This window comes from Serinus canaria, chromosome W, assembly GCF_022539315.1.
Source record: "Serinus canaria isolate serCan28SL12 chromosome W, serCan2020, whole genome shotgun sequence".
NCBI classification, from domain to species: domain Eukaryota; kingdom Metazoa; phylum Chordata; class Aves; order Passeriformes; family Fringillidae; genus Serinus; species Serinus canaria.
The window spans coordinates 1,149,808-1,173,256 of record NC_066342.1 but is presented as its reverse complement, the minus strand read 5'-3'; the positions used below and the strand labels follow the sequence as shown (position 1 = coordinate 1,173,256).

At 47.4% G+C, this 23,449-nt stretch overlaps 3 protein-coding genes across 3 annotated transcripts in view; 2 read left to right on the top strand and 1 right to left on the bottom strand.

Annotated features, from left to right (window-relative positions):
- The window catches only part of LOC127060952 (uncharacterized), a 677,448-nt gene extending 658,066 nt beyond the window's left edge, over nucleotides 1–19,382 (top strand). The window contains exon 2 of the mRNA XM_050986292.1: nucleotides 18,011–19,382. Within this exon, the coding sequence (XP_050842249.1) occupies nucleotides 18,069–19,382 (1,314 nt within the window). The 5' untranslated portion in view covers nucleotides 18,011–18,068. The remainder of the gene's footprint in view (nucleotides 1–18,010) is intronic.
- The window catches only part of LOC127060951 (5E5 antigen-like), an 808,761-nt gene that overhangs the window by 764,962 nt on the left and 20,350 nt on the right, over nucleotides 1–23,449 (bottom strand). The gene's annotated exons all lie outside the window — the stretch shown is intronic.
- Nucleotides 20,869–23,449, top strand: part of LOC127060973 (uncharacterized) — a 959,777-nt gene continuing 957,196 nt past the window's right edge. Inside the window, exon 1 of the mRNA XM_050986420.1 lies at nucleotides 20,869–23,401. Coding sequence (XP_050842377.1) covers nucleotides 21,121–22,278 — 1,158 coding nt within the window. The 5' untranslated portion in view covers nucleotides 20,869–21,120 and the 3' untranslated portion in view covers nucleotides 22,279–23,401. The remainder of the gene's footprint in view (nucleotides 23,402–23,449) is intronic.

Here is a 23,449-nt window from a genome sequence, read left to right as displayed (position 1 = left end):
TATAAATATAGTAATACAATTAGAGTAATAATAATTTGGACAATTGGAATTAGGACAATATGAGACAATAGAAACAAAGAGTTACGGACATCTGGGTACCTTTTTCTGGGCAGCATAAGCCTGAAAAAGGACACACGTTAACAGAAGATTACCCTTAAAAACAATAACCTGTTGCATATTCATACATCTCATACATAATGCATAAATTCCATTCAAATACAGGATTCTTTCTGGTCATCGTCAACTTCTTCCCCATAATCCTTACCGCGTTGTCCTGCCCAAGCGAGGCGGGAAGAAGTTAGTTTCTCCTGATAATGGAGCAATAAATTCTCTTTCTCTGAAAGATTTAGGTGTCCTGTGACTGCTATCTCAGTGTGAGTCCTTTCTTTAGGAAAAAAGTATCCTGCCTAGCATAGTTTCTATTTTAACATTTTGTTATAACCTAAAACTATATTTAACACACTACTTAAGAGAATTAATACAGCATTACTTTCTAACACAATATATATAATATTCATTTTAATATTTGTGAAAAGCCAATCATAAAATATGCATTTTTCACAATAAGTTGGTCACATTTTTTCTGAGAGTCTGATAACTCTAGATTTAAAAAGCATTGACTCTGCACAAATTAGGTCCCCCCAGTTTTTCAATACTAACCCTGTCTATCTCTCAATATTTTGCTATTCAACTCACAGGAGTGATACGCACCCCATCTTAACACTTATAGGTAAGAAAGTAGCCAGGGAGAGAGAGAGAGAAGGATTAAAACTCATGACGTTTGGGAGCTGCAGCACAAGAGCAAACCCACTGCACCACCATTAGCCTCAGATTACTACCTATCACTACCATGCTAAACCTCTGCTTTTTCAGAGAGAGTTCTCTCTTACTACCAGTGGATGAGACGGAGAGCAAAAGCAGCCCTGCCTGGACCCCCTAGGGTCCTTCCACACTAAACAAAACTACAAGAGATCTCTCAACACCTAACTCAGGTGCTAAAACAGAATACCACCTTTATTCAGTTCCTCACGTGTCTCTGTGCCAGATCCGACGATTTATTGGCTCTGATACCTTCTGGACCACAGCTGATGCCCCCCTCAGAGTGTCAGCAGCAGTGGGGGGCAGCTGGTTGTTCCTCTGGTCCAGAGGTTTTCCAGATGCCTTCTGTCCCTTCATGGGGTCGCCAGAACTGATGCCTTGAGAGGCTGATCTGGAACAGAGAATAGACAGAGTTAAAGGAATAAAGTAGGTATTTCTTGAAAGGCCTTTAACGGATATACCTTAGGCAATACAAGAGCCTGGCCGTGGCTGCACCCAAGATGGATCCAAGATAGATGCAAGATGGACGACGATCACGAGTCTTCACACTTTTATAAGTTTTGGTCTATTTACATATTGGGGTTAATTGTCCAATTACAGCTTCAGGTTAAGAAATCTCATCCTCTCAGTTTGCTCTCTTCAATTCGCTGTTGTTTATGCTTTTTGGGCCTGAGGCTGTAACAGCTGTCCTTGGTTCTCAAGTTGGAAAAGGATTGTTTTGTCTAACTACCCAGTGAAGAGAACTTACTAACACCCCACATGAAGTTCAGAGTCACACACTAAGGCAGTACAGAATCTAAAAAATATGAAAGCTAAAACCTAAGGCATCACATGGAATGAGGAGCCCCCACTGGAGCAGATTTCCTGGCAGGACTAATGACCCCTTGGGGGACCCACACTGGGGCAAGCTGTTCCTGAAGGACTGCACCCACTGCACCCTGTGGAAGGGACCCATGCTGGAGCAGTTCATGAAGAACTGTAGCCTGTGGGAAGGACTCACCTTGGAGAAGTTCATGAAGCACTGTCTCCTGTGGGAGAGACCTCACGCTTGAGCAGGGGAATGGGGAATAGTGAAAAGAGTCCTCCCCCTGAGGAGGAAGCAGCAACAGAAACATGTGATGAACTGACCATAAGCTCCATTTCCCCATCCCCCTGCACTACTGGGGGGGAGGAGGTAGAGAATCAAGAATAAAATTTAGCATAGTGTGTTGGTTTTGCATGGCCTGGTTTTTGATAGCAGGGGGGCCACAGAGGTAGCTTCTCTGAGAGGCTGCTAGAAGATTACACCACGTCTGTCAGAGACAATCCCTGATGGCTCTGAAGATGGATATGCTGCTGGCCAGGGCTGGGCCAATTAGAGAGGTTGGTAACCACTGTGATAACATATTTAAGAAGAAAATCAAAATAAAGGGGACACAGTTTTTTCTACCCAGAGAAGAGGAGGAGGTGAGAACATGTGAGGGAAAACAACATGGAGACACCAAGGTCAGTGAAGAAGGAGGGGGAGGAGGTATTCTAGGTGCTAGAGGTGAGATTCCTCTGCAGGCCGTGGTGAAGACCATGGTGAAGCAGGCTGTTCCCCTGCAGCCCAAGGATGTCCAGAGGGGATACAGAGATCCACCTGCAGCCTGTGGGGGAGGTGCTCATGCTGGAGCAGGTGGATGCCTGAAGGAGGCTGTGATCTGATGGGAGACCCAGTAGAGACGGGACCCCTGCTTCCAGGCTGGAACAGCCTGTCCTTGGAGGACTGCACCCCATGGAAGTGATGCATGCCCCAGCAGTCTTGAGAGGACTCTTTGCCCGTGGGAGGGACTCACTGTCTTGGTTTGGAATGACAGGAGTCTGCTAAAGAAGGCAGAAGCCTCCCCTGAAATGGAGAATGTAACCCCTCCCCACCCCTCTGAATTGCTATGAATTTTAAATTAAGGGGCTCTCATGTAGGCAAGACTGGGGGTTGCACAGTCGGGACGGACGGAGACGAGAGATCTCTGAAGCCAGGTCGTGGAACTTGCGGTTTATTGCAAAGGGCGTGGGTACAGGGCCCTGCTGGGAGCTGCCAGCTGCAGCTCGGAGCAGGCCCGAGAGAAGAGAGAAGATGAGAGGGTAACAACGTAAAAGGCAAGAGCTAAGAGCATAGAAAAGTAAGAGCAAGAGAGCAAGAGTATGAGAGCAAAAGCAAGAGAACAAGAGAGCGAAGTTCCTGTTACAGTACAATAAATCATCTTCTGTGTTGAATATTCTGATTCTCACTAACCAATCTAGTAGAGCATACAAATCCTATAGCATTTACATACAGCCTATAAGAATCACTACATTACCATATTGTGCTACATTTTAAACCCTAAAAACTACTCTTTGGACCCCTTCTGCCAAGCTGGCAGGGTCTGCTCTGACCCTTGGACCTGCCTGCTTGCAGAGGGTATTGTTTCATCAAGAGGGGATTACCTTCAGCTGGCTACACCATTGTTTTCCGTTGTTCAGTAACTAAGGGATGTCAAAGCTTGCTTTCATTTCAATCTCGCTTATGGTTTCTATATTCTCAAAATCTTTTGCCAGGCAATCATATTTGTAAGGCTTTCCTGTTTCATCTTCCCCAACATCTCCCCCGTTCTGATGAACAACTAAAATATTTGATACTGTCTTACTTGTAATTTTTTGCACACACTGAAGTATACAGGGTACTACTACTAAAACTACAGTTATTACTATTAGAATAATCAAGCCTATTTTACAGAGTTCCTTTAGCCAAGGTGCAAAGCTCCAACCGTCAAACAAACTGTCTAGCCAAGATGGGTCATCTACTGTGATTTTGTTAGCTAAATCTTTTAGGTTTTGTAGCTGTTTATGAATGGAAACAGAATGGTCAGATAAGTTCATACAACACAATCCTTCAAAATCTTCACAACCATGCCCATGTGCTAGTAAAAGAAAATCAATAGCAGCTCTGTTTTGTAAAGTGGCATGTCTGACCGCTTCTTCATCTGTCAACAAGTCACTGATTGCAGTAGAGGTGGCATTTACTTCTTTGCTGAGCCAACACCCTAACTTGTTTAACTGTGTCAATGCAGCTGAGGAACCCCACTGAGGTAGAAAAATGCTTGCAACAATTGATTTTCCAGAGTTCCAAGGGTGAAAATCACTATCACAGTTGCTTTCATATTGATGTCCCCAGGAGGACCTAATCTTTCTGCTTTTCTTTTTGACTACCTCTTTGACACTGGGAGCAATTATTGTAAGTTGTCCCAGGGCACAAGGGCCACCATCTATTTTTGAGGGTATACCTTGCCAGGCTCTGTCTCCACAGATGAGCCAGATTCCTCTAGGGAACCGAATTGGAAGTTTGTTAAAACGATCTGCATGAGGTTCGTCATATGTAAGCAGCTTAGTTTGATTACACCAAGAAGTCATATTGCTATAAGCTGGGTGATATGGGGTAATGTTTAAATGAGGGCCGTCTTCTCCTAGGAAATGAAAGAAGTAACAGGTATCCATAGTTAATGAGCCTAGGATGTCTAGCTCTTGAAGGTCAGATTTATCAACTTTAGAATTATCAATATAAGTTTGGTGTTTCTGGCTGGGAGTTGGAGATACATGATGATCATCATATGGCCAACATTTCTCAAAAGTAACATTATCAAAACCTTCTGGGAAAGGTACTCCAACTAAACAGGTTGAAAAGGGTTTGTCAGGGCTTGTGTCAGATAGACGGATGGTATCAGAGCCTGCAGACTTGGCTAAAGCAACCCAGACATTCGTCTTTGGTTGATTTACAGGCAAAGCTTCTGCTTGTGCTGCCTGTGCAGCTGCTTGTGCTGTTTGAGCTGTAAGAGCCCTTTCAATTTTTTCTCCTGGAGTTTTTCCAAGTTCATTTGCCTGGATAGTTGCCACTTGCTGTGGACTCCCAATTTTATTACAGGCATCAATCATTTCAGGCACTGTGGGCTTTTCTTTTCCTAGGGCTTTGATAACTCTTTTACATTCTGCATTGGCACTATTTTCAACAATGTCCCGTATCATTATTGGGTGAGCTATATCATCACCACATTGCCTTTCTGCTGCTTGGATTACCCGGTCCACAAATGTGGTAAATGGTTCAGACAACTCTTGGCTAATCAGATTATAGGCTTTTTCAAAACTTCCTGCAGGCTGAATTTGCAAGAAGGCTCTGCGAGCCATCTTTTTAATGTCATCTAACGCTGTTTTGGGTAAATTCACTTGATTATCATTCTGATCATCAGGAGGGTCACCAGTCAGCTTAGACATGACAAGGGTACGAAGGTCTGCATCAGTACTTTGTCTATAAGCGGCTAGTACCCCTGTAAGAAGTCTTTTCCATTTGAGTTCCCATAGCATATATTGTGAGTCTGTGAGAATTGTACTAGTGAGATTTTTACAGTCATTTGGTGTGAGTGTATGTCCTTCCAGGGTACTTTTCAGCAGTTGCTTAAAATATGGGGAGCAGATACCACTATCCCTTATTGCTTTTCGAAATTCTTTTATCTCATGAGGTGGGATAGCCACCCATGTTCTAGGACCACCAGCTTGCTGACTGAATAGCACAGGCATAGCTAAAGGATTTAAACTTTCTTCTTTGCAAATCTGGCGTCTGACTTCATGCCAGTCTGTTAGTTGAAATTTATCAAAAGATTTTTGAGTTTTCTAATTTTTGGATTAATGCTAGCGGATTTTCAGGGTTTAGTGTCTCATTTTGGGTTGAGAAAACTGTCCCAAACACTGGGGGGACTTTGGAGCTATTTGGGAACAGTTCTTTTTCGAAATTCTTTTGTGTTGGCATCAGAGGGTTGACATTTCCAGGGTCAAAATAATTTTCTGTCTGTCCTGGATTTATTGAAGCAGCTGTAATATTCCACCCTCCCCCTCCTCGTTGCACGGTTTGTGTGCATGGATGTGGCTGTGCGCACGAATCGTGATACAAGGTAGTCCCACTCGGTGCTGGGAGAGTAGAAGGCGAAAACGGAGTTGGGTGTTCGAGGAGATGCGGTCGTGATGCGGTGCTGCTTTGTTCGCCTGCGGGATGCGGCGGCGGAGGCGGGGAAGCAGGCGGCGGAGGTGCAGGACGTGGCAGCGGAGGCATATTAGGCATCGGTTGTGCAGGGTTGCGCGCTCCGAGGGCGTCTCTCAGTGATGTGGCTGTGCCCGCGTCCTCAAGGTCCGGCAGAGGTAGCGACGCGGAAGGATACAAGCAAGGCGCTGCAGGAACAAGCTGCTGTGGTGCCGTGTGTAGATCCGGCGGCGGCGGGGCCGTGGAGATGGAAATGTTGCGTGCGGCTGATCCCGGAAGCAGCGCTGTGGTTGGATGAGGCGGCGCGGAGTGATATTGCTGGTGCGGGTGTTGTAGCAACTGCGCATGCGTGGGTTGCGTCACTAGGTCAGCGTGGGGAGTCATGATGGCGGTGGCGGGCGGGCCGGGGAGTGTGGGAGGTGGCGGAGCGGCGGAAACGGGAGACGGGGCTGCGGCTGCGGTCGTGGAAGGAAACGATGGGACGTCAGTGGTTGCAGTAGGCGGCGGAGCCGCGCCATGCAGCAGCTCGGAAGCGGGAGGCTGCGGTGGGGAAGGCACGGCTTGGCCAGGGGCCGCGGTGGCGAGCGGAGGCGGCAGGAGCGGGAAGGCGACCACGGGCGGCAGCGGGGCAGCCTCGTCAGCGGGAGATGATCCTGGGGTGGCGGGAGGCAGGAGGAGCAGCATGGAGGCGGCGGGAATCTGCTGCGGGGGGGCCATGGCGAGCGGTGGGCTAGTCGGTGGTTGGACCGCGGCGTACATCCGCTGGGAGCTCGTAAGCTGGGCTGGGGTGGCTGCCGCCCCGGCGGGCAGGGGCGGCGCTCACGGGAGACTGGGCTGGAGCGGCGGCAGGCACGGGAGGGGCTGCAGCCACCGGTTTAGCCGCCGCGGCGCCGGTACGGGATGGCTTGGGGGACTGGGGCATTGCGCCGAAACGCCGGCAGGGACGGGGTCAGCCATGGGCGTCTGCTCTGCCGCGGGGACCGTGGGCAGCTCGGGGTGTGCTGCATGCGCTTGAACGGCAGAATAGGGGGGCAGGGTTCCTGCGGTAACGTGCAGAAGGGGCGCTGGGGACGCCAGCGCGGCCGCGGCGGAGGCAGACGGGGCTTGGACCACCACCGGCGCTGGGTCGGCAGGGGCGAGGGGGACTTGCGGGGCGGGAATAGCGGCTGCACTCGTGGGTAGCTGGGGGGAAGCGGCGGGCCCAGCGGGGGCAGAAAGAGGTGGGGCCGCGGTGACGCTGGTGGGCGGGCTCGTAGAGGCGGGGTTAGGGGGCGGGGCCGCGAGGATGGCAAAACCGGGGGCGGGGACCGCGGTAGCCGGGACCAACGGGATGGCAACGGCGGGGATGGCGGGATCGGGTGTTGGGACTGCGAGGGCGGGGACGCAGGGGTGAGCAAGACCGCGGGTACCGGAGCCGAGGGGTCCGACGGGGAGGTGGTGGTCCTGTCCTGTTCTAGACTCGCGGCGGGAGAAGAGCTCGGGGGGTCGACCGCTGCGGGCATCCCCCGTGCAGCGAACAACTCAACCAGCGCCCTGCAAGCTGGGACCAGCTCTGCGGCAGCCATATCCCGGCGTGAAATGCTATTAAAGAGCTTAATTTCAAATGTGTCCCAGAAGTCTCTGGTAAAGACAGCTGAACGGTCAGCATTTGGGAAATTAATTAAAGTCCATTCTAAGAGGTTTTTTAAATCCTGTTTCGGTAATTGACTTGGCATAGAACTCAATAAATGCTTTAGTTGCTTATAGAGATCTTTGTCGTGGGCAGAGTGAGTTTGTCCCATTATTAGACCAGTATTTTACCAACCTCGATGTTGCAGAAGCAGTGTCCTCAATCAGAGCTCCGTCGTGGGGGGCTGGCCAGGCACTCCAGTTGGGGCTCAGGACGCTGCGTTCAGGTCCCTCCTCACAGCTCCGGCTTTAGGCGTTGCTTGGCAACGACTTTCCGTGCTCGGGACCTCACAGGTAGTTCTGCACTCACAGCTCCAGTGCGGGTGGTGCTTTGCAGCGCTCGCCTGAGCTCACGGCTCGTGGCAAAGTCTCTCCTTAGAGCTCTGGTCGGTGCTGCTCAGCAACGTCTCCATGCTCGAGGGATGCCTCGGCAAACTTCCTCAAAGAGCTCCAGGTAGCTGCTGCGCGGCAGCGGCCACCCATGCTCGAGGACCGCCAGGCAATTTCCTCCGAGAGTTCCAGGTAATCGCTATGTAGTAATGACTCCCTGTGCTCAAGGTTTCCCTCGGCAAAATTTAAGAGCTCCGGCTTTCACGCTGTGCAGCAATGGTACACCATGCTCAGGACACTTTTAAGGCGGCTATAACTGGTCTTTAGTTACCGTGCATGGAGAAGTCTCCCACAGGTGGAAAAGCTGAACTGGCCCTTTAAACACGTCTGGGCGCCAATCTGTAGGCGAGACTGGGGGTTGCACGATCGGGACGGACGGAGACAAGAGATCTCTGAAGCCAAGTCGTGGAACTTGCGGTTTATTGCAAAGGGCGTGGGTACAGGACCCTGCTGGGAGCTGCCAGCTGCAGCTCGGAGCAGGCCCGAGAGAAGAGAGAGGATGAGAAGGTAATAACGAAAAGGCAAGAGCTAAGAGCATAGAAAAGTGAGAGCAAGAGCAAAAGCAAGAGAACAAAAGTGTCGCCGTTACAGCGTGGCGACCTGGTTCAGGAGGTCCAGCACGGTGACCCAAAGCCCAGGGCCACTCGGTCCAATGATACATACACCAATATGGTGGACAGCAAATGGTGTTTATTGAGGGGTCTCAGGGGTATTTATGGCTTGGGCAGTCTGTGTCACTTCCTTTGCTCATGTCCGGCTGGGTGTGGCCAGGTACGGAGCAAAGGTCAGACTGCAAGGTGAGGAGGGGGGCTTCCTGTCTACCCGTACAGCCCGAGATCTTCCGCACACAGATCACTAGCTCTCCACACGAGAGCAAAGTTCCCGTTACAATACAATAAATCATCTTCTGTGTTGAATATTCTGATTCTCACTAACCAATCTAGTAGAGCATAAAAATCCTATAGCATTTACATACAGCCTGTAAGAATCACAACATTACCATATTGTGCTACATTTTAAACCCTAAAAACTACTCTTTGGACCCCTTCTGCCAAGCTGGCAGGGTCTGCTCTGACCCTTGGACCTGCCTGCTTGCAGAGGGTATTGTTTCATCAAGAGGGGATTACCTTCAGCCGGCTACACCATTGTTTTCCCGTTGTTCAGTAACTAAGGGATGTCAAAGCTTGCTTTCATTTCAATCTCGCTTATGGTTTCTATATTCTCAAAATCTTTTGCCAGGCAATCATATTTGTAAGGCTTTCCTGTTTCATCTTCCCCAACACTCTCAGACAAAAAATATGGGAGCAGGAAATAACAGTTCTTTAATAGGGAAGAAAATAAAAGGATAAAATAAACAATGCAGTACACTAGACTAGAACAACACTGACAGAGTCAGAACTCAACCTGACACCGTTGGTCAGGGTGTTGGCAGCAGTCAAATTGGAAATTTGGCTGCAGTCCTCCTGAAGTGTCAGGTGTGGTTCTGTTGGAGCAGGGGGTCCTGTAGAAAAGGGTGTATTCTTCCTCTGAAGATCCGTGGAAGAAGAGGCAGCTGTTGTTCCTCTGGGGAATCCAGTGGAGAAGCTGTGGTGGTGTTTCAGAACCTCCGGATTATATCTGGGTAGCAATGCTTGGCTCCTCCCTCTGGGCAGAGCATCTCACAATGGGATGCTATCGTTCTCATCAGTCATACAGTGACATTCAATAGCCTGTTATCAGCAGATGTCCCCTCTCGAAGGGAGAAGTGACTGTGATCACTCAGAGAGAGAAAGGAAAATTGCCCACTTGACAAAAGACAACTGCTGTACAGATGGTAATAGAATACGTCTTGCCTTGCAATCTGGAACACTCACGTTTCAGCAGTTTTGGGAGGACTGCTGCTCATGAGATTTGGAGCCACACTGGAGAAGTTCATGGAGAATTGTCTCCCATGGGAGGGACCCCATGGCATAGCAGGGTGTCGTGGCTTGACACTGGCCAAATGCCAGGCACCCACAAGAGTCACTTGCTTCCCCTCCCCTGCCACAGCTGGGTAGAGGACAAAGAAAAAAATTAAAGTGTTCATGACTTGAGATAAGGACTGGGAGAAATCACTTTAAGGGCAAAAAAGGCTCAGCTTAAGTTGCAAAGTGAATTTATTATTAACAAATTCAGAGGAGGATAATGAGAAGTAAAATAAGCCCTTAAAAACACTATGTCTTCCCCCAACCCCTCTCTCCTTCCCACCGACAGCGCAGGGAGACAGGGCATGTGGGTTTTGGTCAGTTTATCACCTGAGATGATCTTCTGCTGCCACGGGAGGTGAGTCCTTCCCCTGTGAGACTGTGGAGTCCCTTCCCACAGGAGACAGATTTCTGTGAGCTTCTCCAGCATGGGTCAACTCTCACAAGCAGCAGTCCTACCACACCTGCTGCAACATGAACTCCCCCCACAGTCAAATAGTCCTCCTCAAACTGCTGCGACATGGGTCTCTCTTCCACAGGGTGCAGTCCTCCAAGGACAGGGTGCTTCAGCCTGGAAGCAAGGGCCCTCTCTCTCCACCAGGTCTTCCACTGGATCACAGCCTCCTCCAGGCATCCACCTGTTCCAGTGTGAGCACCTCCCCCACAGGCTGCAGGTGGATCTCTGCATCCCCCGTGGACCTTCATGGGCTGCAGGGGGGCAACCTGCTTCACCATAGTCTTCATTACAGCCTGCAGAAAAATCACAGCTCTGACACCTGGACCATGTCCTCCCCCTCCTTCTTCACTGACCTTGGTGTCGCCATGTTGTTTAACCTCACATGTTCTCACCTCTTCCTCTTCTCTGACTAGAAGAAAAACTGTGTCCCCTTTATTTTGATTTTCTTCTTAAATATGTTATCACAGTGGTGTTACCAACCTCTCTAATTGGCCCAGCCCTGGCCAGCAGCATATCCATCTTCAGAGCCATCAGGGATTGGCTCAGCCGGACATGGAATCTTCTAGCAGCTTCTCAGAGAAGCCACCTCTGTGGCCCCCCCCCCTCGCCCCTCCCCTGCTACTAAAAACCAGGCCGTGCAAAACCAACACAGAGGGGAAGGACTCCTGTCCCTGAGCAGCAGATCTCAGGTGATGAACTGACCAAAACCCCTACACCCTGTCTCCCTGAACTGTTGGTGGGAAGGAGGGAGAGGTTGGGGGAAGACAAGGTGTTTTTAAGGGCTTATTTTACTTCTTATTATCATCCTCTGATTTTGTTAGTAATAAATTCACTTTGTACCTCTAAGCCGAGCCTGTTTTGCCCTTGGAGTGTTTTCCCCAGTCCTTATCTCCACTCATGAAGCCTTCGTTAACTTTTTTTCTCTCTCCTCTGCCCAGCTGCGGCGGGGAGGGTGAGTGAGAAACTTTTGTGGGTGCCTGGCGTTTGGCTAGTGTCAAACCACGACACACAGTTAGGAGGGAGGAGTGGGGGAACATGTTCTTAAGAATTTATTTTATTTCTCATTATCCTACTCTATTACTGATTGTCAATAAATGTGGAAGATCAGACAGCTACAAAAGCTGAGCTGGGTAGCACCATAGACCTCCTGGCCCTGGTACAGCAGAAGCCGTGGGAGAGATAAACTCAAGGCAAGAACAAGAAGTGAAGACACTACATCTGACTGCTCTGATGCAAGTGGATGTTAGCAAGGACACTGTTGGCCCAAGAGGATGTTAACAAGGACTTGATAATCAAAAATATCATGTTGTTAAGGGAACAGGCAAGGGGATCTGAGTGGCAAATTTTGTGCCATACTTAGAGAACTATAAATACTGGTAATTAGTGTGATAAAACTGGCTTTGCTTGCATACAGCATGATCTGTCCCTCTCAGTCTCTGCAAATAAATAGATTTGATTTCTCCAAGTTGAGTCTGTTTTGCCTCTGATGGTAATTGCTAAATGATCTCTCCCTGTCCTTATCTCAAGCCACAAATCTTTATATATTTTCTCTTCCCTGCCCCACTGAAGACAGGAGTGATATAGTGGCTTTGGTGTACACCTGGCATCCAGTCAAGGTCAACCCACCATATGGGGCCATCAAGCTATAAATAGTTTACCTCTGTGAAAAATCTTTTTGTGATTTGTGTCAATTGGCAATGGAATCAGTAAATTCTTGTATCTGCTGTGTCGAAAATAGATGTATTCCCTGGGATAGCTACAAAGAACGCTTTTGAAACTTTCTATAGCCAAATAAAGCATCAAAATAAAAGTATAGTAAAGAGATGAGGTAGCATGTGGTATTCACATGCCCTCTGAACAGAGAGAAACTGTGAGACAAGCAGAGAAGAAGGAAAACACAATTCTTATCTCGCTTGCTGTGCTTGTGTTGTGCTAAAGTAGAATGCAATATGGAGATTGTTTACCCAAAGTGAAGATGTTTTGTTCCCTTGGCCTATCAGGGCCAAGCGGTGTGTGTGTGTGTGGGACTGTCACGGGACAGTCATGAGAGAAGGAGAGATGAGTGCTGCTCTGTGCAGTTGTGAGCAAGAGTGAGTGCCTGGCAGATTCAGTTTAGATGAAATGTACATAGTATAATAAAGTAATTCATTAGCCTTCTGATGATGGAGTCAGATGCATCATTCTCTCTCCTCTCGCCTTCGTCGGAGTCACCGATGATTTACAATAGTAGCAAGATAACTGATGCTTAGAATAAAATAGAGGAAGTTGTGGTAAAGCTAAGGGGATTGCAACAAAGCGACTAAATGCTTATGTATAATAAAAAGCTTGATGCACTCGACAAAATCATGCAGCAGACACCACTGAAGGGCCCCCCTCCAGATGACCAAAAGAACGACAGGAAGCCAATGACCACCTGGAAAGATTATGAAATTGCTGATCCCAGCTTATTGATATTTGCTGATTCGGATTAACCAAGCACATTGGAAAATGCTTTGTAGGCTTAAAAACAGTATATATACTTTACCGAACTTGTAAGTGATGTGTGCCATGAGTGGAGTGGTGACTCCCCGGCCACCCAGCTCTGCTTGCTTGCTTTCTTTAAAATAAAAGATATAGAAATAAAATTTGGTTTGACTATCAAAATTTTATATCACCCTTTATGTTCCAATTCCAGATCCACCGGAGCCACTTCAATTCTACCAGCCTATTTGTCTTGGGGATGGTTTTTAATCCCATATCCTTTTTTTTGGTTGTTTTTGTTTTGTGTCTGGAATGGTAACACACACCTCCCATACCTCACACCCCCCCCGCCCCCAGTTTCGGGAGTATCGCAATGGGTGAGGGCCAGCACATGGACCCTGTGAGGGTTGGGAGTGGGGAGCTGGTGCTTTCTTCTGGTGGGATGATCATCTCATGCAGCCACATGGTGCCATGCCTCTGATGAGATACCGTTGCCTTGTGGGTTTTGCCTGTTTCTTTTTTATCTTTTCCTTTGGCACTGTGACTGGGGCATGCCAGCTTGCTTTTCTGCTCCTTTGCTTGCTTAAGAGCCCAGATCCAGTGTGTGCTGTGCTGGGAGCCCACCGTCCCTTATCAGTCCCTCCGGCACTGGAAATGCCATGGCCCAAGCCCGGCCCGGTGGCCACTGATGCGAGCTGCTGGTGCTCTTATGGTTGTTCAGTCTAGAGCAGGTGTGAACAGGTCCAAAGAAAGGGGAAAAAAAAGGAGAAAAACCCACAGTCCAGGGAACTTCTTTGCCTCAGCTAGCTAAACTAACTAAAAGCAAAAAAAAGAGAGCCCTGTCCCGCCATCTGTTCCTCCACAGACAACACAGTCTAGGAGCAGGAATGTGTAGGAATGAGTTCAGTGTCTGAAAACAAACTGCGCGCCTCCTCTCCCCCCCTCAGTCCTTGGAGCAAGTCTTAAAGGTGCAAAACTTACTATTCATCATAAACGGAACAAGACGATTGGGGATAAAAGCAGCATATAGTCAACCTAGGACACTCTCACAATTAAGGGGTGAATATTATGTATATGATAAGAGAAGTTTTCTAGATGTATAGTTATGTTACTGTAATATGTCCTCCTATTGTCCTCTTTCCCCTCCCCCTTATTGTCACGGGATGGCCTTGGTAGCTGGGGCATTTGGGGAGAGTCGGCTTGTTACTGTGGTGAGACAGAGTAGAAATTTTCCAGGTTCCAGGGTAGAAATCCTTTTTGATTTGGATTAAATGTACATCTTTTAGTTAAGCCTTGGAATCTTAGCTGTTTAGTCTGAGCTCAGAAATTGCTTCAGTGAAAGACAGAGATAAGGGGGGGGAGAGAGGTCAACTTGGCCTAGGAATTCTTTCTGATAACAGAAGAACTAGCGCTAAATGTCAGGTGAAGTCTGTAAAATGAATATGTATGAACCTGTTGTAAAGTTATATGCATATGTATTTGGGGAGAAAGATAAAAAGGGACCTGAAGATCCCAGAGGTACACATGCCTTTTAAGGGGAGTAATCCCCGCATGCGTCCAGCGCTGCAATAAACATACGGGCTTTACAACTTTTACAAAGTTGTGGAGTTTTTGATTTTCTCCGCAAAACATTTTGGCGAGCCAGGCAGGAGATTCCGTCTCTGTCCCCGCAGGGCAGGAGGGATAGAGGGACCTCCTAGGCGCACCCCGGGATCTTCCCGGAGCAGTTCTGCTGTCCACTTTGCCTTCTGCAGAGACAGACAAGGACCTGCTGCTGGCTTGCAGAATATTCGGTATGTATTAAGAGGGCCCCCGGGGGATAAGAAGGCTGAATAAGTCACTCAGAGACGTCTGAGTGCTCAGCCTGTGCCTGCAGGCAGACCAGTCGATAGAGCGACTGAAGGGCAAGAGTTCACTGTCCGATAGAGCGGCCACTAGCAACCCTGGGGGTGGGTTCAAGTGAACTCGTGCGTGTGTGTAGCGTCCGGACACTGTATTGCTGTGTAGTTCATGCATTGTGTGTGTTTGTAATTGTGTGAGTGCATGGTGTACAAAGAGAGTATATCTACAGTGCGGAGGGTTTCTACCTGCGACTGAAGGGGCCGAGTGGTACCAGCCGGGGCAGGCTGTGAGAGCAGGGAGTGCCCTGCGGTGAAGTGGAACAAGTGGAGAAACGTTGGTCAAGATGTGTATTGTGTTTAAAGGTAGTGATTTGTGTAGATCAGGCACATTTTAACTGTGAGTATGAGCTCAGGGAGTTCCGCTGCCCTGGTAGTTAGACTTTATCTCTAGAATTTTGCTGTGTGCTGTTATTTTGATTGTGTCCAGAGTGTGTGAAGACCAGAGGAAACTCGTGTGGGTAAATGCTGAAGTGTATTGTATGCTGTGTTGTGTTGAGAAAAGTGGGCACTTTGAGAGATATGCCCTTTCCCGGTGAGTTTGTGTGGTTCTTCCCCCCACATTGTGGTTATTTGATGCTCGAATTGTATAGTGGTGTTTGTAGAGATTTTAGGATTTTCTTTGCAACAAATGTTGCATTTTACACAGAAGAACTAGGGTATGGTGATTTATGTTTAACTGTGGTAAAAAGAACTAAAGCAATTCCAAGAATTCCCCCCCCCACAGCAATTCCAGCCCTGACTTGTGAATTTGAGATAAGGGGGGGAGCAGTGTGTGTCTGTGTTTGTGAGCATATCAAAGTTTTTGCTGTAACAAGCACAGCCTATTGCAAGGCAGTAAAGTGAGTGTCAGTAAAAATGCTTGAATTAGATTGTGAGAGAAGAGAACTAGAAAAAACTGAGATTTTGTAAAACAGAGTTTAGATAGAAGAGATGAATGAGTTTATGAGACTTCAGTTGGTAATATAGTAAATTTGAACTGAAAACAGCCCGCCGTAGAGGTTAAGTGATAAACGCCGAAGTGATAAATGGAATAGTCTGCAAGCAATTCCTGAGAGCTTTTGGTGCATTGAGAAGCTGGCACCTTGTGTGCAATGCAGATTTCTGTGCCTTAAGTGTAAATTTAAGGTTCCTGATCAAGCCAATTCAGAACTTGAGATCTTAAAGCTTATGTGTGGAGGATCACATCTAATGCCTGCCACCTGAAGGTCTGTGTGTGTGGAAAAACTGAGAAAAGACGACACTGTGAGGCTTGGGTAGAAACAAGATAGTATAAAGAGAAAGAGAAAATGAGAACTAACCAGAGCAAAGAAGTTCCTGAACTAGCCCCTTTGGGAGGGGCTCACTGGGAGAAAGCTGCCAGTAGGGGCGGCTCAGGAAAAAAGGATTTATAATACCTTATTATAGTTAATGATGTTTTAAAATAAGAAAGGAAATGAAATAAAGTCCCATATGTTGATGTAGTTTTATTTTAAGACTTCACCCAGAATGGCAGAGTAACTGTGGGTTCAGAGCTCCCTCTGACCTACTGGTGTTAGCCCTTGAAAAAGAAAACAAAGCAAAGAGAAAGCAAATGAAACATGTTGTTCAGCATGCAGCATAAGATAGCAATGTATGAAGTCAGAGAAAGTTTATCATACTGAAATGCAAAGCGATTACAGCTCGCAAAATAAGTACTTATAATTTATTAAAGACTCCTCCTAAAGTAAAAGAGGATAAGGAGGAATTCCCCAAAAGGGAAGAGGACTCAGGCTCCAAAGGTAAACCCATTGGCACCCATCCCCCTCCTGGCAGTTCATCCAGAACTAGGAGGTAACAAACCCCTCTTCGAGAGGCAGTGAGACCAGAAAAAGGAAAAGGGTGAAATTTTAGTTGATACAGGAGCTGTATATTCAGTTTTAAATAAAGCTTTAGTACCTGTGGAGAACCATTGTGTTATAGTGTGGGGAACAACTGACCAGTCTGAGAAGGCATACTTTTGCAAATCTTTGAAGTAACATGTGTACTTAGAAGCTTTTGTATATGCCCAATTCTCTAAACATTCTCAAATGGGGGGCTACTCTGGAGGCAAATGATATAAAGATGTTAGGCTTAACATTAACAGCCATTGAAATTAAGAAAGAAATTAGTAAAGAGATATTAGAACAAGTATTTTCAGAAGTTTAGGCTTCTGCTGTACCAAGGAGGGTGAAGAATGCACCTCTTCATAGTAAAAAGGCTTAAGAAAGGAACACAACCAGTGAGAATTAAGCAGTACCCCCTGAAAAGAAGATAGGGAAGAAATCAGCCCAATAATCAATGGTACTGGATTGAGGGCTGTCAACAGAATAACAAGGAATTTATACCCTGTAGTAGCAAATCCATATACTTTACTAAATTGTTTAAAACCTGAGCTTACCTAGTTTACTGTTTTAGACCTGAAAGATGCCTTCTTTTGCCTCCCTATCCACAAAGCCAGACAGAAAATTTTTGCATTCAAGTGAGAAAGCCCTGAGAGCAGTGAAAAACCCAGCTTGTGGTATTGTCCACAAGGGTCCCAGGATGAGGGAAGAGACAAGAAAGCTGACTCCATGTATCAGAAGCTTGATTTATTACTATATGATAGATAATATATTAAAACTATACTAAAAGAATAGAGGAAAGGATTTCATCAGAAGGCTAAGCTAAGAATAGAAAAAGAATGAATAACAAAGTCTTGTCTCTGACCGAGACCGTCTGGACAGGTGATCTGTGATTGGCCCTTAATTGGAAACAGCCAGATGAGACCAATCACAGATTCCCCCTGTTGCATTCCACAGCAGCAGATAAGAATTGTTTACAGTTTTTTCCTGAGGCCTCTCAGCTTCTCAGGAGGGGAAAAATCCTAAGGAAAGGATTTTTCATAAAACATGTCGGTGACACCAGCTCACATAGTCCATGTGCCTCAAAGCTTCGAAATTCCCCCAGTCTGTTTGGGAGCAACTTGCAAAAATCTAGAGTCCTGGGAAGCTCCACAAGAAGAAGGAAGGCTGTTGCAGTATGTGGATGACCCTCTAGTAGACACTCAGACGAGGGAAGCATGTGTGGCCTGGACAGTAAGCCTTCTGAATTTCCTAGGACTCCAGGGATACAGAGTATCAAAGAAAAAGGCACAGGGAGTGAAACAGAAAGTAATCTACCTGGGGTATGAGGTGAGTGCTGGGCAACGGACTGTATAGCAGGCTCACGAGGAAGCCATATGCCAAACCCCAAAACCCCAGACAATAAAAGAACTCCGAACCTTCTTGGGCATGGCAGGGTGATGCCGGCTGTGGGTTTATAATTACGAACTGCTCATCAAACCCCTCTGTGCTCTTATTGCCAATGGAAACAGAGATCTCCAGTGGACGAAAGAAGCCACACGGGCCTTTCACCAGCTAAAGAGTGCCCTCATGTCAGCTCCAGCCTTGGGACTTCCAGATGTAAGTAAACCATTCTTTCTATTTTCCCATGAAAAACAGGGAATTGCCTTGGGAATACTGGCCCAGGACTTGGGTCCATACCGGAGGGCAGTTGCTTACTTCTCCAAGCAACTAGATGCAACAGCCAAAGGATGGCCAGGTTGCCTCAGAGCTGTAGCAGCAGTCGTGCTGAATATTCAGGAGGCACGCAAGTTTACCCTGGGACAAAGAATGACTGTGCTAGTGTCCCATACAGTGTCCACAGTACTGGAAGTAAAGGGTGGCCATTGGCTTTCACCACAGAGGTTCCTGAAATACCAGGCCATCATGGTAGAGCAAGATGATGTAGAAATAGTGGTGACTAATATTGTCAACCCAGCTTCCTTTCTCAGTGGAAATCAAGGGGAAGCAGTGCACCACGATTGCCTGGAGACCATTGAAGCTACCTACTCCAGCCGCCCAGACTTAAAGGACACTCCTTTGGACGATGCAGAGACCTGGTTCACTGACGGGAGTAGCCACGTTGCCAATGGAAAGCGACATGCTGGGTATGCAGTGACCACCTGCAGAGAGGTAATAGAATCCGGACCCTTACCAACAGGCACCTCTGCACAGAAGGCCGAGATAATTGCCCTGACCCGTGCCTTAGAAATGGCAAAAGGAAAGAAGATAAACATCTACACAGACTCGAGGTATGCATTCGGAGTCGTGCATGCACATGGAGCCATCTGGAAAGAGAGGGGACTTCTGACCTCACAGGGAAAGAACATCAAACATGCACAAGAGATAATCCAGCTGTTAGAAGCAGTTCAGCTGCCTGAAAAGGTAGCAATTATGCATATCAAGGCACACCAAAGAGTGAGCTCAGAATTGGAAGAAGGAAATGAGCTGGCGGATAGAGAGGCAAAGGAAGCAGCAAAAGGTGAGGTAACTATTGAAGGAGCCCTAATTCCAGATGGACAAATTTCCCTTGAAGGTAAGCCAGAATATAGTAAGAGAGATAGAAAATTAATTGAAGATCAAAAAGGGACATATAACCAAGAAGGGTGGGCTACCATTGAAAAGAAGCTGGTAATCCCTTCCCATTTATTGTGGTCACTAGTAAGGGAAGAGCACCAGAAAGCACACTGGGGAATAGATGCCCTATACACCTACTTGATTGAAAGAATAGTTGCTAGGAATTTATATGCCACTATTACTCAGGTGACCCAACAGTGTGATCTTTGCCTCCAGACTAACCCCAAAAATGCTCCCAAACCGAAACTCGGTCAGATTGGGAGAGGCCATGGGCCTGGACAGCAGTGACAAATTGACTTTTCAGAACTCCCAAGGAAAGGAGGGTATTGGTATTTATTGGTATTAACAGATACATTTTCAAAGTGGCCAGAAGCATTCCCCACCAGAACTGTCAAAGACCGAGAGGTGACCAGGGTGTTATTACAAGAAATAATACCACGCTTCGGAGTTCCAGCCACAATATCCTCGGACAGAGGATCACATTTCATTTCCAAAATAGTGCAACAGATTAGTAGCCACCTGGGCATAGATTGGGAACTTCACACTCCATACCGCCCCCAATCAAGTGGTCAGGTGGAGAAAATTAATCATTTGATTAAGCAGCAGATTGTGAGACTTGGGCAGGAGGTTAATCTACCCTGGCCCCAAGCTCTTCCACTGGCACTATTGCGAATCCGAACTAAACCTCGGGCTAAAGAAAAGCTGAGTCCTTTTGAAATGCTTTATGGAAGACCATATGGAATACGAAAGGGAATGTCCACCCACACTGGGGAGGTAACACTAGCTACCTACATGGTAGCTTTAAGCAAACAGCTCAGAAAAACTGAGAAACACGTGGCTGGAGTTCGGAGCAGGGAGCTAGATAGGCCAGTACATAACATACAGCCTGGAGATTATGTATATGTTAAGTCTCTTACAGAGAAAACTTTGGAACCACTGTGGGAGAGACCATTCCAGGTGCTTCTCACCACCTTCACCGCAATCAAGATCAAGGAGCAGAATGCCTAGATCCATCACTCTCAAGTGAAGAAGGCCCCAGAAGCCCCCCCTTTAGAGAGTGACATCAAGAGAAAATGAACTGAGACTAAAGCTTACATGGTCAAAACTGAGTATATTGCAGTCGGGAGTGGTGCATACTTTCACTTGCAGAATTGTTTTGTATATATTTATAACTGATCTTGCTAATTTGGAATTGGACAATACTACAATGAGTAGCTATGTTAACATCCCTATCAAATGTACACGACAAAGCATTGGGAGACACCTATTGTCGTAGGAGTGTCCTAAGGTGACTGTTATCCCCATTCGTGTGTATGTAATTTATGCTGGATATTATGTTCTGTGCCTTTAAGACTGGCAGAGTGATAGTTTTGTTTTGGGCCTCTTATCAGCCACTGGCGGGACATACAGATAGCACCAGTGCATGTTGCTGCTTTTTGCTTTTTGGCCCTGTTTTTTGCTTTCGCTCTTGCTTCTGCTTCGCTTCTGCTTTGCTTGCTCTTGCTTTTTTCCCCCCCTTCTCATTAGTTACTTTAGCTAAACAGTCCAAATTCCTTTCTGGACTGTTCCCCCCACCCCGTTGGACCTGCTGACTGCTCCGGACTGGGATTCAGAACACGGAGAGACAGTTTACACCTTGGGACTGCAGCAGCTGCTTCAGCGCCGGACGACTGATAACAGAACAAACCCCCAGGAGAGACTTTTCTGAATTTGTCATCTTTCTCAGAGCAGTGGAAGAGTGGTGTCATCCGGTATTGTTCATTGAGTGTGCTGGGGGGTGCTGTGCTTGTCAAATAAACAGGTTCTTTCCACCCCTCTCCGAGGAATTCTTCCCAAACATATTGGGGGAGGGGCCGTGTGGGTTTGCTTTTGGAGAAGCCCTTTTTGGGGATTCTCTCCCAAATTTGCCCTAAACCAGGACAATTGTGGCGCCCAGAGTGTGGGGCTCGAGAAAGAGTGGAGAAACCTTGTTTTGAGTGCATTTTGGTTACCATTATTCTGTTTCATTATAAAGCAGTTAATAGACATGCTTTTTGAATTCATAATGTCTATTGGGGTGAAGGCTTGCATGCATTTCTGGTCCCTAAGGTTTTTTGAAATCTTAATACCTCTATGGTCCCTTGGTTTGTTTTCTTATCCAGAAATAGCTCTTGTATTGTCCCTAATATGTAGCTTTTACAGCAGAGGGGCAGTGACCAGAATAGCTATCCTGCTGGGCTTGGTGGTAATAGCTTGCAAGAAGTTTATAAACGTGCTGGGGTCTGCTCCAGGTGTGAATGGTTCATGGCTATGTTTATGCATCCAGCTTGTTAGAGGAAGAGCAGGGGGTGAGGCTTTTCAGCCTTTGCTTTCCTTCTTCTCCTCTGAATCTGTTGCATCACTATTGGAGAACGTTCAGTTTCCCCTGAATGTTAAAGAGACCATCTTTCTGGTACTCAATCTGGTAAGCTTGCTCTATATAGCGTGCTGCATCTCTAGAATGAGGGCTGAGATTTCTAGACGGGCTGATGAGATCCCTGACTCAGGAATAGACCCAGGTGTGGAAAATCCTAAGTGGTGTGGGAAATGGGAGAATATGGGCCAAATCCTGAAGGAATTCTCTGACCCTATAGTCTGGGACTTTCCCCATGAACAAATTCAGAACCAAGTTGAGGTGGGGAGATATCTGAAAGAGAAGTACCAGGATGACCCTAAAAAGACAAAGATCATTGCAGTGAGCTGGGCCTTGGCATATGCTTATCGCACGTTGCTAGATACGGTTGGCCAGCAGACAGAGGCAGGGGGGCAGGGAGACAAAGCAGCCAAGCTAGATAGTGAGCCTAAGCCAGCAGATAAACCAATGGCTGTTGCTACCAGCACTAGATGCGGGAAATGCACAGGCAAGACCAATCAGCCAGTGGATGATGATGATGATGATGATGATGCAGGAGAAGGACCCTCAGCGCCTCCTGATGTAAAATCAGAAGTCAAAGCAGCAGGTGCCAGATCAGAAGCCAATATGGAGTCCTTTTCCCTGAAGGACCTCCATGGCCTAAGGAAGGATTACACCCGGCGACCTGATGAATCCATAATTAGTTGGCTAGTCCGTCTCTGGGATGCTGCAGGTGAGGCCACAATTCTGGATGGCACTGAAGCCAGGCATTTGGGTCCCTGTCACATGATCCTGTTATCGACCAAGGAATGATGAGGGGGGTTAATCCTCACAGCCTCTGGGCACGGGTCTTGGACAGTATAGCACAAAGATACCTGCGTGCAGATGATCTTTATATGCAGCAGACCCAGCGGAAGACTATAGAGCAAGGGATCCAACGCTTGAGAGAAATGGCAGTGGCACAGATTATCTTCTCAAATGACATAACAACTAGGAACCCAGACTTGGTACTATGCACATCTGTGATGTGGCGGAAACTTGTACGACTTGGGCCACAAGAATATGCTTCTGCCTTAGCCATAATGAAGCGGGATGAGGGGGATGAGACCATGCTGGATATGGCGAAGAAGCTCCGAGCATATGCAGACGCTGTGCATGGCCCAACACATGCCAGGATCGCAGCAGTGGAAACACGTCTGCAGAAGTTAGAGGATAAGATAGAGGAGAATCACAAGAAGCTCAGAGAGGAGATTAAGGTAGACCTTCTCCAAATCTCAGCAGTACAGATCAGAGGTCCTAGTGCCCAATACAGATGTTTCCCAGATGGAGAGAGAAGGTACACCCCACGAGCTGAGCTGTGGTTCTTCCTGCGTGATAGTGGAGAGAACATGAGGAGATGGGATGGGAAATCTACTGCTGCTCTGGCACGACGGGTACGTGAATTGAAGGAAGGCAGGACTCAGAGAGGGAGTTCCACCAAGAGGGAAGCAGCTCCAGTTGCCCGTAGCTGAACTGCCAGATACGATGATGATATGTCTGATCCCCTTGAAGGAACATCCAAGACATACGCCCAGGGAAAGAAGGATGACCAGGCTTAGAGGGGCCCTGCCTCTAGCCAGGTAGAGGCTAGGGAAAATCGTGTTTTTTGGACTGTGTGGATTCGTTGGCCTGGCACATCTGAACCACAAGAATACGAAGCTTTGTTTGACACTGGTGTGCAGTGCACATTAATCCCATCGAGACATGTGGGGACAGAGTCTGTTTCTATTGCTGGTGTGAAAGGGGGATCCCAGGATTTCACTTTGGTGGAAGTGGATGTGAGCCTGGCTGGAAATGAGTGGAAGAAACACCCTATCGTGACTGGCCCGGAGGCCCCATGTATTTTGGGCATAGAATACCTTCGAAGTGGGTATTTCAAGGACCCAAAAGGACTCAGGTGGGCATTTGAGATAGCAGCTGTAGTAACAGAGGGCATCCAGCAATT